Consider the following 12,152-nt stretch of genomic DNA (forward strand, 5'->3'; position numbering starts at 1 on the left):
AATAATTAAACCCCCCTCCTCCCTTCTCTTCAATCTTCATGCTCATTGAGGAGTGTAGTTCTCTCTCTCTCTCTCTCTCTCTCTATACACTAAATTAAAAGAAGAATCAGTGGGGTGATTTTATATTAGGATTTTAAGGTTTTCTTAACCTCCTCTTTCCCCAATCTGTGGGCTGAAAGCTGATTAGTTTTGGTTTTTATGCCCAACCCATGCCCTGCCCTGCCCTGCCTTCCTTAATAATAATACTCTTTATACTTTTAACACAAATGCTAAACCTACGCGATTGTGACAGTGAAACTTTATATACCACAAAATTAAAAAACACAAAGTTTAAAGGCAAATCCACCAAACTAATCAGTGGACAGACAGCACAGAACCTTTGAATTTTTTATTTTTTTAAATTTGGATTTGTCATAAACCAAACCCCTTATCCAATGCCCTTCCACTTTCTAGGGTTAGGGCGTGGCATATTCTCTTTGATTGGTCAGATTAAACTAATCCTCACCCCCCCTTTCTTTTTTCTTAATTTATCTGCTCTATGATATTGTAGATTAGTATGATCTGAATAGGACAGATGTGATGGTCCCTATAACAAATTCAGATTCAAATCTTCTTGGGTTAATGGTTAGGTTTTCAACACTTTCATCTTGTTCCATTGCTAGACCCAACTCCCCACTTAATCTTCCATCTGTCTTTCACTTAGGGGGTTGCAAAGAGATCAAGCCTTAGGGGTTCTGGTTGATTTCCATATGTCCAAAAGGGAAAGATCCCAGTGAAATTCAACCCAATTTATTTAATACTTTTGCCAATCAAAAAGTATAAAAAGGCTTAGGGGAAGGCAAGAAATGATATATATATATATATATATAATATATATATGTTTCAATGGACACCATCACATGACATGTAATATAAAAATAAAAGTATCATTTGTTTTTTGGGTTGGGAACCCATTTAAGAAATGTAATCTCTCTAAGCTAAAGTGAAAGCTTGAGTAAAGTGCCCTTTTTTTTTTTTTATCTATAAAGTAAAATCATTGCTTATTGTAAAAATAAATAAATAAATAAATAAAACTATTTTTTACCATAATTAAGAATTGTAAAAGAATTAATCCTATGAAGCCCAAGAAAAGCCCAAGAAAATTGAATGAAATGATTAGGGGTTTGTGAAGGACAATGATGCTTATAACTTTGGAAAAAGCTCCAAGTATTTAATCATTTCGTTATGACAAAACACATACCAAAAAGCCTAATAAAAAGATTAGAGATTATGAAAAATAATGATGCTCGAAACTTTGGAAAAGGAGGGTCGAAACATGTTGTTAGTCTAAAATTAGTTCCAAATGAAAGCCTTTTTTTTTGGGTTAGCGATTTCAAAAGCCAAAAGCCAGAGTGTGAATGAAATGACTGAAGAGCATGGAGAATAATGAAATCCGTGTAGCTTTGAAAAAGTTACAACTACAACAAAACCATTTGAATTCTTCCACCAAATTAATTCCTTTGAAGCCTTCTGTTTTGCTGACCACCCATTTACTTTTATAAGGAAAGCATAATTAAAAAGAAACGACAAGTAACTGGGCTTTGCCATTTTCCCAACTTAGAAAAGTTCCAAATTGACAAAACCGAGTCCTCCTCTTCCACCTTCTGTAAGGCCGCGTTTGGGGCACCTGCCCATTTAGCTGTCAATGGCCTTATTATTTTGACTAATGCATTGCTTATCTGTCAAGGTGTCATTTTGTGGCCGAGGAATTTAGGCTGAGCATGCGTGAGGGGATGAGAAAGGAGCCGTTTTCAGAGAATGCATGAATGTGGAAGTCTTCGATTCTCTCCTGATATGACACGTAAAATCGTGTTTGGTCCGGAAGAAAGAGTGTTTTACCATCGGATTGCACCCTTTCCGGACTCCCATCGGACAACCGATTTAGATGAATGGTCGTGGAAATTGCCTAACATGGAAAATTCTTGTGAATGAATGAATTGTTCTTATGTGTGCTCAAATGGACCGAAGGAAAACCTGGGACGAGATCTTGATGAAAGATTGAATCAAATCTGTGTTGAAAATTCAGAGGAATTATAATTTATACACACAAAATAAATAAATTTTAAAATGGTTCATTAAATTCAGAAAATTACTTGATAAAAAAAAAACCACCGACTCAAGGGTGGCGTTCGTAGTGACCAAAACGAGAAAGGAAACGTGGTCAAAGGGGCAGAAGAGCGTGGGGGAACGGGCAAGCAGAAGAGCGTGGGGGAGAGAAGGACAAGTGAGACAATAAATAGAATATAAAATTCAAAAATGCATAATTTCCATATTAATTTACAGAAAGAACGAAACAGGAAACACACCAGCCTCGCTTCTTTTCTCTCTCTCCTCTTTCTCTCTCTAAGATGCTTCTGCTGCTGTTGTTGTTGGTGGTGGTGGTGGTCTTGTATTTGTATATCATAATTTCAACGTTTTTTAATGGATGCTTTGAGAGTAAATTAAGAATAAATTCCAGGCAAATGGGGTTCTCTGGAACCCTTTCACTCACATTTCCACCACCACCATCGAAACTGCTCTTCTCTTCTCTTCTCTCCCTCCGTCTTAATGGCTTCCTTGTCCCTTTTTCTCTCTGCATCCTCTCTGTCCTTTATCATCCCAGATTCTAGTGTTTCTTGAGAACCCATTTCTCCCTTTCAGGATTTGCCTTCTTCCTTAGTCAGCCACTTACCTTACCTGGTACGCCTGCTTCTTTTTCTTTCTTATTATCTGTGTTTATGTGGTGTGTTTTGATTGTCTTTGTTAACCCTTTTTGGCTTTCTTTGATGGGTTTGTGCTCATGTTGACTCATTCCTTGTGATGTTACTAGTCCATGGCGAAAAGATCGTGATTTTGAGTTCGTTTTCTTGTCTGGGTGTTTACTTTTCCTTGTGTAGGGGGCCTGTATGCATGTCTAGTCATATCTTAATCTCCATCAATTCTTCGGCGTAACGATTGGTTTTTTGGTTTCTATATTAATCTATCTATTTGTTTGGTTTTTTTTTGTAGGGTATCCCTTGAATCTTCGCCTGTTTCATTAGATAGAAGTCTAGTTTTTGGGTCCCAATTTCTCTTCCAGGTATTTTGTTTCTATTTTCCCCCTCTTGGGATTTTATGGGCATTTGATTTTACTAGGGTTTGGATGCGTATGGTCTTATTTCTGCAATCTTGATTAGTGTATGGGATGGAAATTGTTTTCCGCATCTACTTCTTATCTGGGTATGTATTGACCCTTTTTTTTATACTGCAAGGAATGAAAATTGTTCCCTTATTCGTCAAGTGTTCATATGACCGTTTTAAATATTGATCAACCAATACTTTAAAATTGATTTTTGGCTGAATTTTCTTCTGGTTTACAAGCACCCCTTCCTCTCGCCAGGGTCTTTATTTGTATTCACTGATCGCTTGCATGTTGAACGAAACAACAATAAGAATTGCATTTTGGTTTCAATTGTGCATCTGGGCCTATATTTTTCTTTCCAAAGGTTTTGGTTTGTATATGCTGATGATCTTTTGCTGGGTTTTTTATTTGATGAAATTACAGAGAATATTTTTAGAGGGCTACAAAGCGGTCGGATCCATGTCCAGAGGAAAAGAAAACGAAATAGAGGATGAAGAGGAGAAGAGTTTATGTATGTGTGATTCTAATCTTAGAAATAGGAGAGGTGTGCTTGATGGGGATTCAGGTAATGGCTGTTGGGCGAGTTCCAGTAGTCCTCCGCCTGAAAAGATTAGGGCTCGTGGGACTGTAAGGAGATTGGACCCGAGTCGGAATGGATTCTCTTCCGGCGAGTGCAGGGTTGGTAGTTCGTCAGCTGTAGATACTCAGGATGCAGATTACTCTGATGGTCCCTCTCTCAGCTATGAAGTAGAGGGTCTGATCTTAGCTAGGGTCCCTAGATCAGAATATTGGAAGTTTTGCTTTGTGAACAAGCGGTACTTAACTCTTTTGAAGAGCGGTGAACTCTTTAAGATTAGGAGAGAGATTGGGGTCGAAGAATCGTCTGTTTTTATGTTAGCGAGTGGGGAAACTAGTTGGTGGGCATTTGATAGGCAATTTGAATCTCGTAGGAGGCTACCAATTTTACCATCAGATCCATGTTTCACATCAGCGGATAAAGAGTCGGTCTGCGCGGGGACCCATCTTATTGTTTCAGGCAGGGAGTTTGAAGGTGTTGTTATATGGAGGTACGAACTGGCAATGAACAAATGGTTCAAGGGTCCTTCCATGCTCAACCCAAGATGCATGTTTGCTTCTGCCAACTGTGGTACCTTTGCTTGTGTAGCGGGTGGGATCAGTATGGTGAGTACTAAGGAAGTACTAAATTCTGCTGAAATATATAATCCAGATAATAAATCATGGGACACCCTTCCAAGAATGAACAAGAGGAGGAAGCATTGCTCAGGCTGTTACATGGATAACAAATTCTATGTGATCGGTGGGCAAGACGAAAAGGGTGAAGGTCTTACTTGTGGAGAAGCATATGACGAGGATAGAAAAGCATGGGACTTGATCCCAGACATGTTAAAAGATGCCCCAGTTTCAACTTCTGAATCTCCCCCTCTTGTTGCAGTTGTGAACAATGATCTCTACTCTCTAGAAGCTTCTTCGAATGAGCTGAAGGTGTATTTGAAGAAGACTAATTCATGGAGGCGGCTGGGAACAGTCCCCGTCAGAGCTGATTTTAATAGAGGATGGGGTGTTGCGTTCAAGTCTCTAGGCAACAAGCTGCTAGTTATAGGCGCATCCTCAGTTTCTTTTGCAGGTCATGGCATGACTATATACACTTGCTGCCCCGATCCTGATGCTGAAGAGTTGCTGTGGAAGCCTCTTGACAGTGGCAGAAACCGGCTTAGTCATTTTATCCTAAATTGTTCCATCATGATAGCTTGAGGTCAGCTCCTAAAGGAAGTCTTGCAGTAGAGAGTTGTTTGATAAATTATTCTGACTACCCAAATAAAAACTAAATTGGGAAAGTAGAAAGTTGGCATTAGAAGATGTTTCATTCCAATATTACACGAGGAGATCCTGCAAATTGTGCATGACTCTCCAAACTTTGTGTGATGGCATTTGGTTGATTTAAGGAATGTTGGTGAGTTTTCACCATGTCCCCCCTTCCCTGTATGAATTCAAATTTCCTGGAACAGAAGTTTTATAACAGTTATGTTTGGTTTCACATCCTTAATATATGATGAACTTGATTTGATCAGCTGTTTTATCCTTCTAGGTGGTAGCTTTTTGTTTTGTTTCAGTTGAAGCTTAGTTTAGGCATCAAAAGATAAAGCTGAGCAACATCACATAGAATGTGTAAAACCCTGGTAGCAAGTTCTTTATTGATATGTAAAGCATTGTCCTTAAAAATGATGATTACCTTCTTCGTCCCTGTTAGATGATTCTGAAGATGGTATATTGATATCGCCTATTCACACCCTGCAGAATTGGGGCATGTCAATAAGGCCACAGGCGCAGGATCATAAGTGGGAACAAGCTTGAACGCCTGAAAAGGCAAACCCATGACTGATTCGTCTATGCCTTCTGCTCTGGAGCCTAATATGAAACATGTACGGGATAGTGAGTCCATATCCACAAGATGGCAAGCTAGCTATAATGCAGTGATTCCTACAGGGAAGTGATGCCTTGGCTAGCTTTGGTCACAACATGGATGAGTTCATTGCTTGGGAAAGTTGGATTCCTGAGAAAGAAGGTAGAGATGAGTTTTTTTTGCTTTCTTCTCTGCTCTGTTCATGAGATGATCACAATTGCCTTAAGTTGCCTCTCCCAAGCATAAAGAATATGTTTGGACAGAACCTTAGAAACCAAAATCTCTTTAACCGATAAGGATAAGGGAATCTCATGCGACAAAAGCTTATAATACGATTTAGCTAAAAATATGCCTTTCTTTGCATACAAAGTTGAATTAAATGTACGCAAAGCTTGAAAGGTACGAAGACTGATGTAGCATCTCCAATTCCCAATCAATGAAGTAGTAGTTTTTCTTTAGTCTTGGATTCCAATTGGGCGTGACTCATGTCCCTGCCTTCCAAAAGTCTAACACCTTGGTCATGATGTAACTCAAGGCCCCCATCACCAAAATGATTAAGAAGGGTCTGTCGAACCCTGGAAGAACCGAGTCGAAATTCATATTACAAATGTAAAAAAAAAAAAAGAAAGAGAAGAAGACAAACTAACTTCAATTTGTTCGCAAAAGGACAAGCAAACTTCAATTCATTTGCAAGTCAACCTCCCATGAGCTTTTGGTTTTTGATTTGAATAGAAAAATCAAAATGTTTCGTATTTTTGCCAAATACTAAAATTAATTATTTAAAACAAGTAAAACACAATATCAAAATGAATTTGATCTATTAATACTTAATTTTTCATAGGAATAAAATAATAAAAAAATAAACAACTTAATACTTAATATTATTAAATTATATTTAGCATCAAGTTAAAATTAAGTTCTATTTAAATTTAAGGGAATAAAACAAATACCACGTCGACCTCCATTTTAATACTCTTATATAAAAAACTTTACTTTTATTTATTCATTCATTTTAAGAATATTTTCATTTTGTTTTAATAATTATATTTTAAATGTCCAAAAGAATACATATTATGTGATTAGTAATAATGCACATAATATTTTAATTATATGCCCTTGAAGAAATACTTTCACATTGCTTCTGCAAAATAAAATTTTTTGCATAAGAGCCGAAGTGGATGAATAGGTTATTTTTAAAGATTATAAAGATAAGGGTTGAGATTTTTAATCCAATTAAACTTATTAAAGGAAATTAAACCTTTTCAACTCAATTGAACCATGATAGATTAAAGACATCAGTCAAAAATCAATTATATGAGAAAGTAATACACAAATTATCTGGCAAATATTACTTTTATACTTACTCTAACCTATACTATAATTCATGTTTGTGCCGCAACACCTCATGTGCTCCGGTGGATCTTGACTCAACTCCTAAGTGGATGCTGTTTGATAACCCAACAAATGAAAAGTCAAATATATTTAAGAGTTTTGAATTAAATATAAAGAGTAATGACTTAAAAGTTTAGGTGCATCCACATTTTTTAAGAACATTTCCAATGAGCTAGTGGACTTGGAATCAATTTAAAAATCATATTTTACAAAAATAATAATTTAGAAACTTAAGAATTTTAGAAGGATTTGGAAAGATTCTATATTTTAAATTCAAATTTTATTTTTTTTAAATTCTCAATTTAAAATTCATTTCCAAATTATTTTTATTATTTAGAAATGTTTTTTTTAAATTCTTAATTTAAAATTCTTTCCAGATTAATTTTATTTATAATTTTCACAAGTCCACAATGTTTTTTGAGTCATTATTCTCAAATAAGTCAATCATACTTATCTCCAAACTTGATTATATAACAATTTTGAACCTTCAAATGAGTGTAAATCACGAGAAAGTACAAAAAAGTAAGCAAAGACCTAAACCAAGATGGATGGAACAAAATTGTTAACATAATCCAACTAGATAAATTCAAATTCAAATTCAAATTCAAATCTTATCTCCAAAGTAGCAAAAACTCTTAAACTATAGTCCAACCCAATTAATAGTATATCAAAGCCAAGTCACAAAATCTCCTAATGTCACCTCTTCCAAAACAGTCTAGAGACACATGTGAACAAAACTAAAAATAGTTCATTATAATCTTGAAATTAAAAATTCAATGAAAATTGCAAAAATCTTAGTCGGTATCTTTTGATACCACATACATAAAGGGTGACAACAATCTCATCCTTGTCACAAACCCTAAGCCAACACCTGAAGAAGATAAAAAAAAAAAACCTCAACCAAAAACTAAATTTCAAATTTTGACTATTTATCGATCTTCACATGTGAGAAGCTCGTGTTAAAAACATTTGAGAATTAAAAAAAATAAAATTAATACTTTGGTATTAAATTTTAAAAATAAAATTCAAAAAACTCGCCAAAACATAATTTTTAAATTTTAATTATAAAATATAAATTGAAAAACGAAAATTCAACCGAAAATATCTTTAATTAATAAAAAATATTCAAAATGTTACAAAATTCATGTATTAAATTGGCTTAATAGGATCGTCTTACAGACGTGATACAAACATGGCCAACTTTACAAAATTTTTATTTCCTTTGCTGGTCCCACATCCCAAATTTCCAATTTTGGTAAGTATGGACCCGGTGGATTTAGAATTATGGGATGGGCTGTAGAAGATGGGCCGGGCTGGTTGGGCAGTTTTCTCGGGAATTTCCTAATTCCTACTAGGAAAACCAGGAAAGAGCAGGAAAATAGAGAGAAGAAAAAAGTGTCGTGTCTCGGCCGCAGCTCTTCGCAGGGAAGCGACGAGTGAAGAATTCCACGCTGCTCTCACTGCGTAAGAATCCGTTTATCGTGATTTCTGCAATTCCAGTTCCTCCATTTTTCCTTTTCTTTGTATGTCACTTCCATGCAGAACTTGTCATGAATTCCATCCTGAATTTTACTTCACTTCCCTTTTATTTGTACTAAACGACTTCCGTTTCGATTTTAGGCTTTAATTTATAGTCTTGAATTTGAAATAGGGGTCTCCTAAAGTTGTTCTGCAAAGTATTCTAAAGTTAGGGCTTTTTCTCAACTTTAGGGTTCTCACCTTTTTTGTTAGGGTTTTGATTCTGGAAGGGTTCTTCAGAAGCTATTGATATGAAAACTTAGGGGTTTTCTGGTTCTGGACTGTGGATCCTTTTCGGTTGTTTGTTAAACAGTAGTATTTTGGGTTGTGATGGCTGTGAATAACAATAATCCACCCAAGAACCTTGGGGCTTCTTCGTCGCCCTTTGGGAATGCCGGAATGGGTTCTCCTGCTATGCCTGCAAACCCTGTGTTCTCGCAACCGCAAGCTCAGGGGCAAATTGGGGGTGGCTTTCAGGGTCAGTTTCAGCTGTCCCAGGCTCATCAAGCCCATGTCATTGCCCAGGCACATTCTAAAGCACAAGCTCATGCCCAAGCTCAAGCGCAGGCTGCCCACGCCCAGTTCCAAGCTCAGTTACAGGCTCAAGGAATGACCCTTAATCAGTCCCAAGGCATTGGGATTGGGAATATGGGTGGATCTTCGCCCTCCATAGGAGCACCCGGCAATTCAAACATGAAACGGGCTTTGCAGAAGCCTCCAGTACGCCCTCCTGGCCTTTTAGGTGCTAATACTATCTCTCCTTTGAAAGTCATGGAACTTACACCTGCTGCCCGCAGAAAGAAGCAGAAGCTTCCAGAGAAGCAATTACAAGATAGAGTGGCAGCAATTCTGCCAGAGTCTGCTTTGTACACACAACTCCTTGAGTTTGAGAGTCGAGTTGATGCTGCTCTAGCTAGGAAGAAAATTGACATTCAAGAGGCACTTAAAAACCCTCCTTGTGTTCAAAAAACTCTTAGAATTTATATTTTCAACACTTTTGCTAATCAGATTCGCACAATTCCCAAGAAGCCAAATGCAGAGCCACCTACCTGGACCCTCAAGATAATTGGGAGGATCTTGGAAGAAGGGGTAGATCCTGACCAGGCTGCAATGCTCCACAAAGCAAATGTCTCATACCCAAAATTCTCGTCTTTCTTCAAGAGAGTCACCATTTCCCTAGACCAGAGACTATATCCTGATAACCCTATTATTATATGGGAGAATGCTCGATCCCCAGCACCTCATGAGGGCTTTGAGGTAAAGAGAAAGGGGGATAAAGAATTTACTGTGAATATACGGTTAGAAATGAATTATGTGCCTGAGAAGTTTAAGCTTTCTTCAGCTTTGATGGAAGTTCTTGGTATTGAGGTTGATACACGCCCAAGAATTATAGCTGCAATCTGGCATTATGTGAAGGCTAGAAAATTGCAGAACCCCAATGACCCTTCATTTTTCAATTGTGATCCGCCTCTTCAGAAAGTGTTTGGGGAAGACAAGATGAAATTCACCATGGTATCACAGAAGATATCACAGCATTTGTCTCCTCCGCAACCTATACATTTGGAACATAAGATCAAGCTTTCGGGGAATTGTCCAGCTGGAAACGCGTGCTATGATGTGTTGGTCGATGTCCCCTTTCCAATACAGAAGGAATTGTCTGCTTTATTGGCTAACACGGAGAAAAACAAAGAGATCGATGCATGTGATGAAGCAATTTGTTCTGCTATAAGAAAGATACATGAACACCGTCGGAGGCGGGCATTCTTTCTTGGGTTTAGTCAATCTCCTGTGGAATTTATTAACACTTTGATTGAATCTCAAAGCAAAGATCTGAAGCTAGTGGCTGGGGAAGCTAGTCGCAATGCTGAAAAGGAGCGGCGATCGGACTTCTTCAACCAGCCATGGTAATCTCATCTACTATTTGCTGCGGTTATTTTATTTCTTTCTTTCTTTCTTTCTTTGTTTTTTTTTTCATACACTTTCCAGCAAGTATGTACCGACTGTGACTGATTTGCTGACAAACAACATTAAGACTTACTATAAAAATATGGGCAGTGGATTAGAGTGGGTATATAGGAGGTTCCATCTTTGATTCCAAAAAAAAAAAAAGATAAAAATGTTTTATACTCTCATCCCAGATCTTACCGTTATTGGATATATTTTCCATGTGGGTGGTTGGGATTGGATGGGATGAAGAAGAACCATTTGGGAAGATTCAATTGTGCTCTCCTCAGAATAATAGTACTCTATTGCCATCACTTGAGTTGTAAAATTACCAAAACTCGGCCCATTATATTATAATGTTGTATCATATGCTTCCTATTTAGTCAATGTTGTTCTAGATTTAAGCTACACCTTCCCATATTTTAGCTTCTAAGAGATTTGACATGTGAGGTGTATTTTGAAGTTGAGATATATTTTATCGTACCTGAGGTGATACTATTCCCTAATTATTTTTATTTTAATGAATCTAATAGGGTTGAAGATGCTGTCATTCGTTATCTGAATCGCAAGCCAGTTGCTGGAAGTGACGCTCCTGGGAGTACATGAAAAGGTTAATTGTTGAGCTGCTGATAGGCCAGTAGTTTGTCATTTCTTCTTCTGACTTCATATCTATGGATCATTTTGACGTCATTTTGGGAGTTGCACAGATTTTATCTGATCTTTTATGCTGTTGATGGAAAGGAATGTTGGGTGCTCATATAAGAAAATTTGCTCTGTAAACTATTTAGAATGAAAATGATGAGCATGATTAAGGAGTGAACATTGTAGTGGTATGATGCTGTCTTCGTGCAGAATGTTTAATTTATAAATGATAGATTCTTTCTCTGTTTGAAGTTTCCTTTTCTATCAACTTATATCATGGAGGTTGAAACATTATGAATGTAGAAATGTCTTCTAATGAAAGACATCCCTTTGGAAATCATCTTGATTTCCTACTTAATTGTATCTAAACAAAGAGAGTGGCAAAGTGGACTTAATTTACTTCTTTGCACATTTTCTGCTTTCAGATTTTAGGCTAATTTACCCAAAAGGATAACCTGGGTGCTGTAAAGAATTGTCAATTTTGCTTGAAGAAAAAAAGGGGGAGAAGATCAGAGAATCAGAAAACATATATTTACAGGAATAAAAGTATTACTCCCTGCCATTATTGGAGAACCCTTTTACAATGTCATAGTATCTGAGCTCCCAGATTTGTAGCTTTATGAGGCTTCATGATTCCAAGGAATCATAGATGCCCTTTACCAGGAATCAGACCTGTCGCATCCAATCAGGGCTGTGTCCGATAGGGCATCAATGGAATCTAATGACTGATCTAGATTTTCAGGCATATTTGCAGTGGGACGGATGGCTGCATCATTTCATTTTCAAACACTCGTGTTAAGGAGAGCGCAAGCAGCAAGCTACTTGGTGAACATTGTGTAGTCAGTTATGAATTGTATGGTATTTCATGTTGGGTATTTCCTTTATATTTTTGACTGAGTGTGCGTGGAAGGGGGAGAATGAGTCACTGTTTGTTGGTAACAGAAGCTTTTAACAAAATTGAGTTGCTGCATTTGCTTGTAAAATGATGTATTTTCCTTAAAACATCTAGCTTCCATCTTTCCTATTTCCTTAACTACAAGTCTAGAACTATCTGTTCACTTTGAATCTCAGACTTCCTTCTTTGGATATTGAAAA

General features: G+C 37.0%; 2 protein-coding genes across 5 annotated transcripts; both read left to right on the plus strand.

The window, feature by feature from the left end:
- Positions 1-2,367: 2,367 nt before the first annotated feature.
- Positions 2,368-5,228, plus strand: LOC117930986 (F-box/kelch-repeat protein At3g27150). 3 transcript variants are annotated; one of them, XM_034851820.1, is made up of 3 exons: positions 2,368-2,718; positions 3,028-3,097; positions 3,563-5,228. In XM_034851820.1, exon 3 carries the CDS (start codon positions 3,599-3,601, stop codon positions 4,910-4,912), a length of 1,314 nt encoding a protein of 437 aa, XP_034707711.1. In that variant the 5' UTR covers positions 2,368-2,718; positions 3,028-3,097; positions 3,563-3,598; the 3' UTR covers positions 4,913-5,228. The 3 variants fall into 3 exon arrangements, with proteins under 3 accessions (XP_034707711.1, XP_034707712.1, XP_034707713.1); XM_034851821.1 differs by lacking the exon at positions 3,028-3,097; XM_034851822.1 differs by lacking the exons at positions 2,368-2,718; positions 3,028-3,097 and adding an exon at positions 3,104-3,237.
- A 3,080-nt stretch (positions 5,229-8,308) lies between these two features.
- LOC117930844 (SWI/SNF complex component SNF12 homolog) lies at positions 8,309-11,442 on the plus strand. Of its 2 annotated transcripts, XM_034851599.1 has the most exons (3): positions 8,313-8,417; positions 8,685-10,375; positions 10,949-11,442. In XM_034851599.1, the coding sequence occupies exons 2-3, from the start codon at positions 8,802-8,804 to the stop codon at positions 11,019-11,021; spliced, it is 1,647 nt and encodes a 548-aa protein (XP_034707490.1). In that variant the 5' UTR covers positions 8,313-8,417; positions 8,685-8,801; the 3' UTR covers positions 11,022-11,442. The 2 variants fall into 2 exon arrangements, with proteins under 2 accessions (XP_034707489.1, XP_034707490.1); XM_034851598.1 differs by having other exon boundaries at positions 8,309-10,375.
- The last annotated feature ends 710 nt before the right edge of the window (positions 11,443-12,152 follow it).

This window comes from Vitis riparia, chromosome 14 (genome assembly GCF_004353265.1).
Source record: "Vitis riparia cultivar Riparia Gloire de Montpellier isolate 1030 chromosome 14, EGFV_Vit.rip_1.0, whole genome shotgun sequence".
In the NCBI taxonomy this organism is placed as follows: Eukaryota; Viridiplantae; Streptophyta; class Magnoliopsida; order Vitales; family Vitaceae; genus Vitis; species Vitis riparia.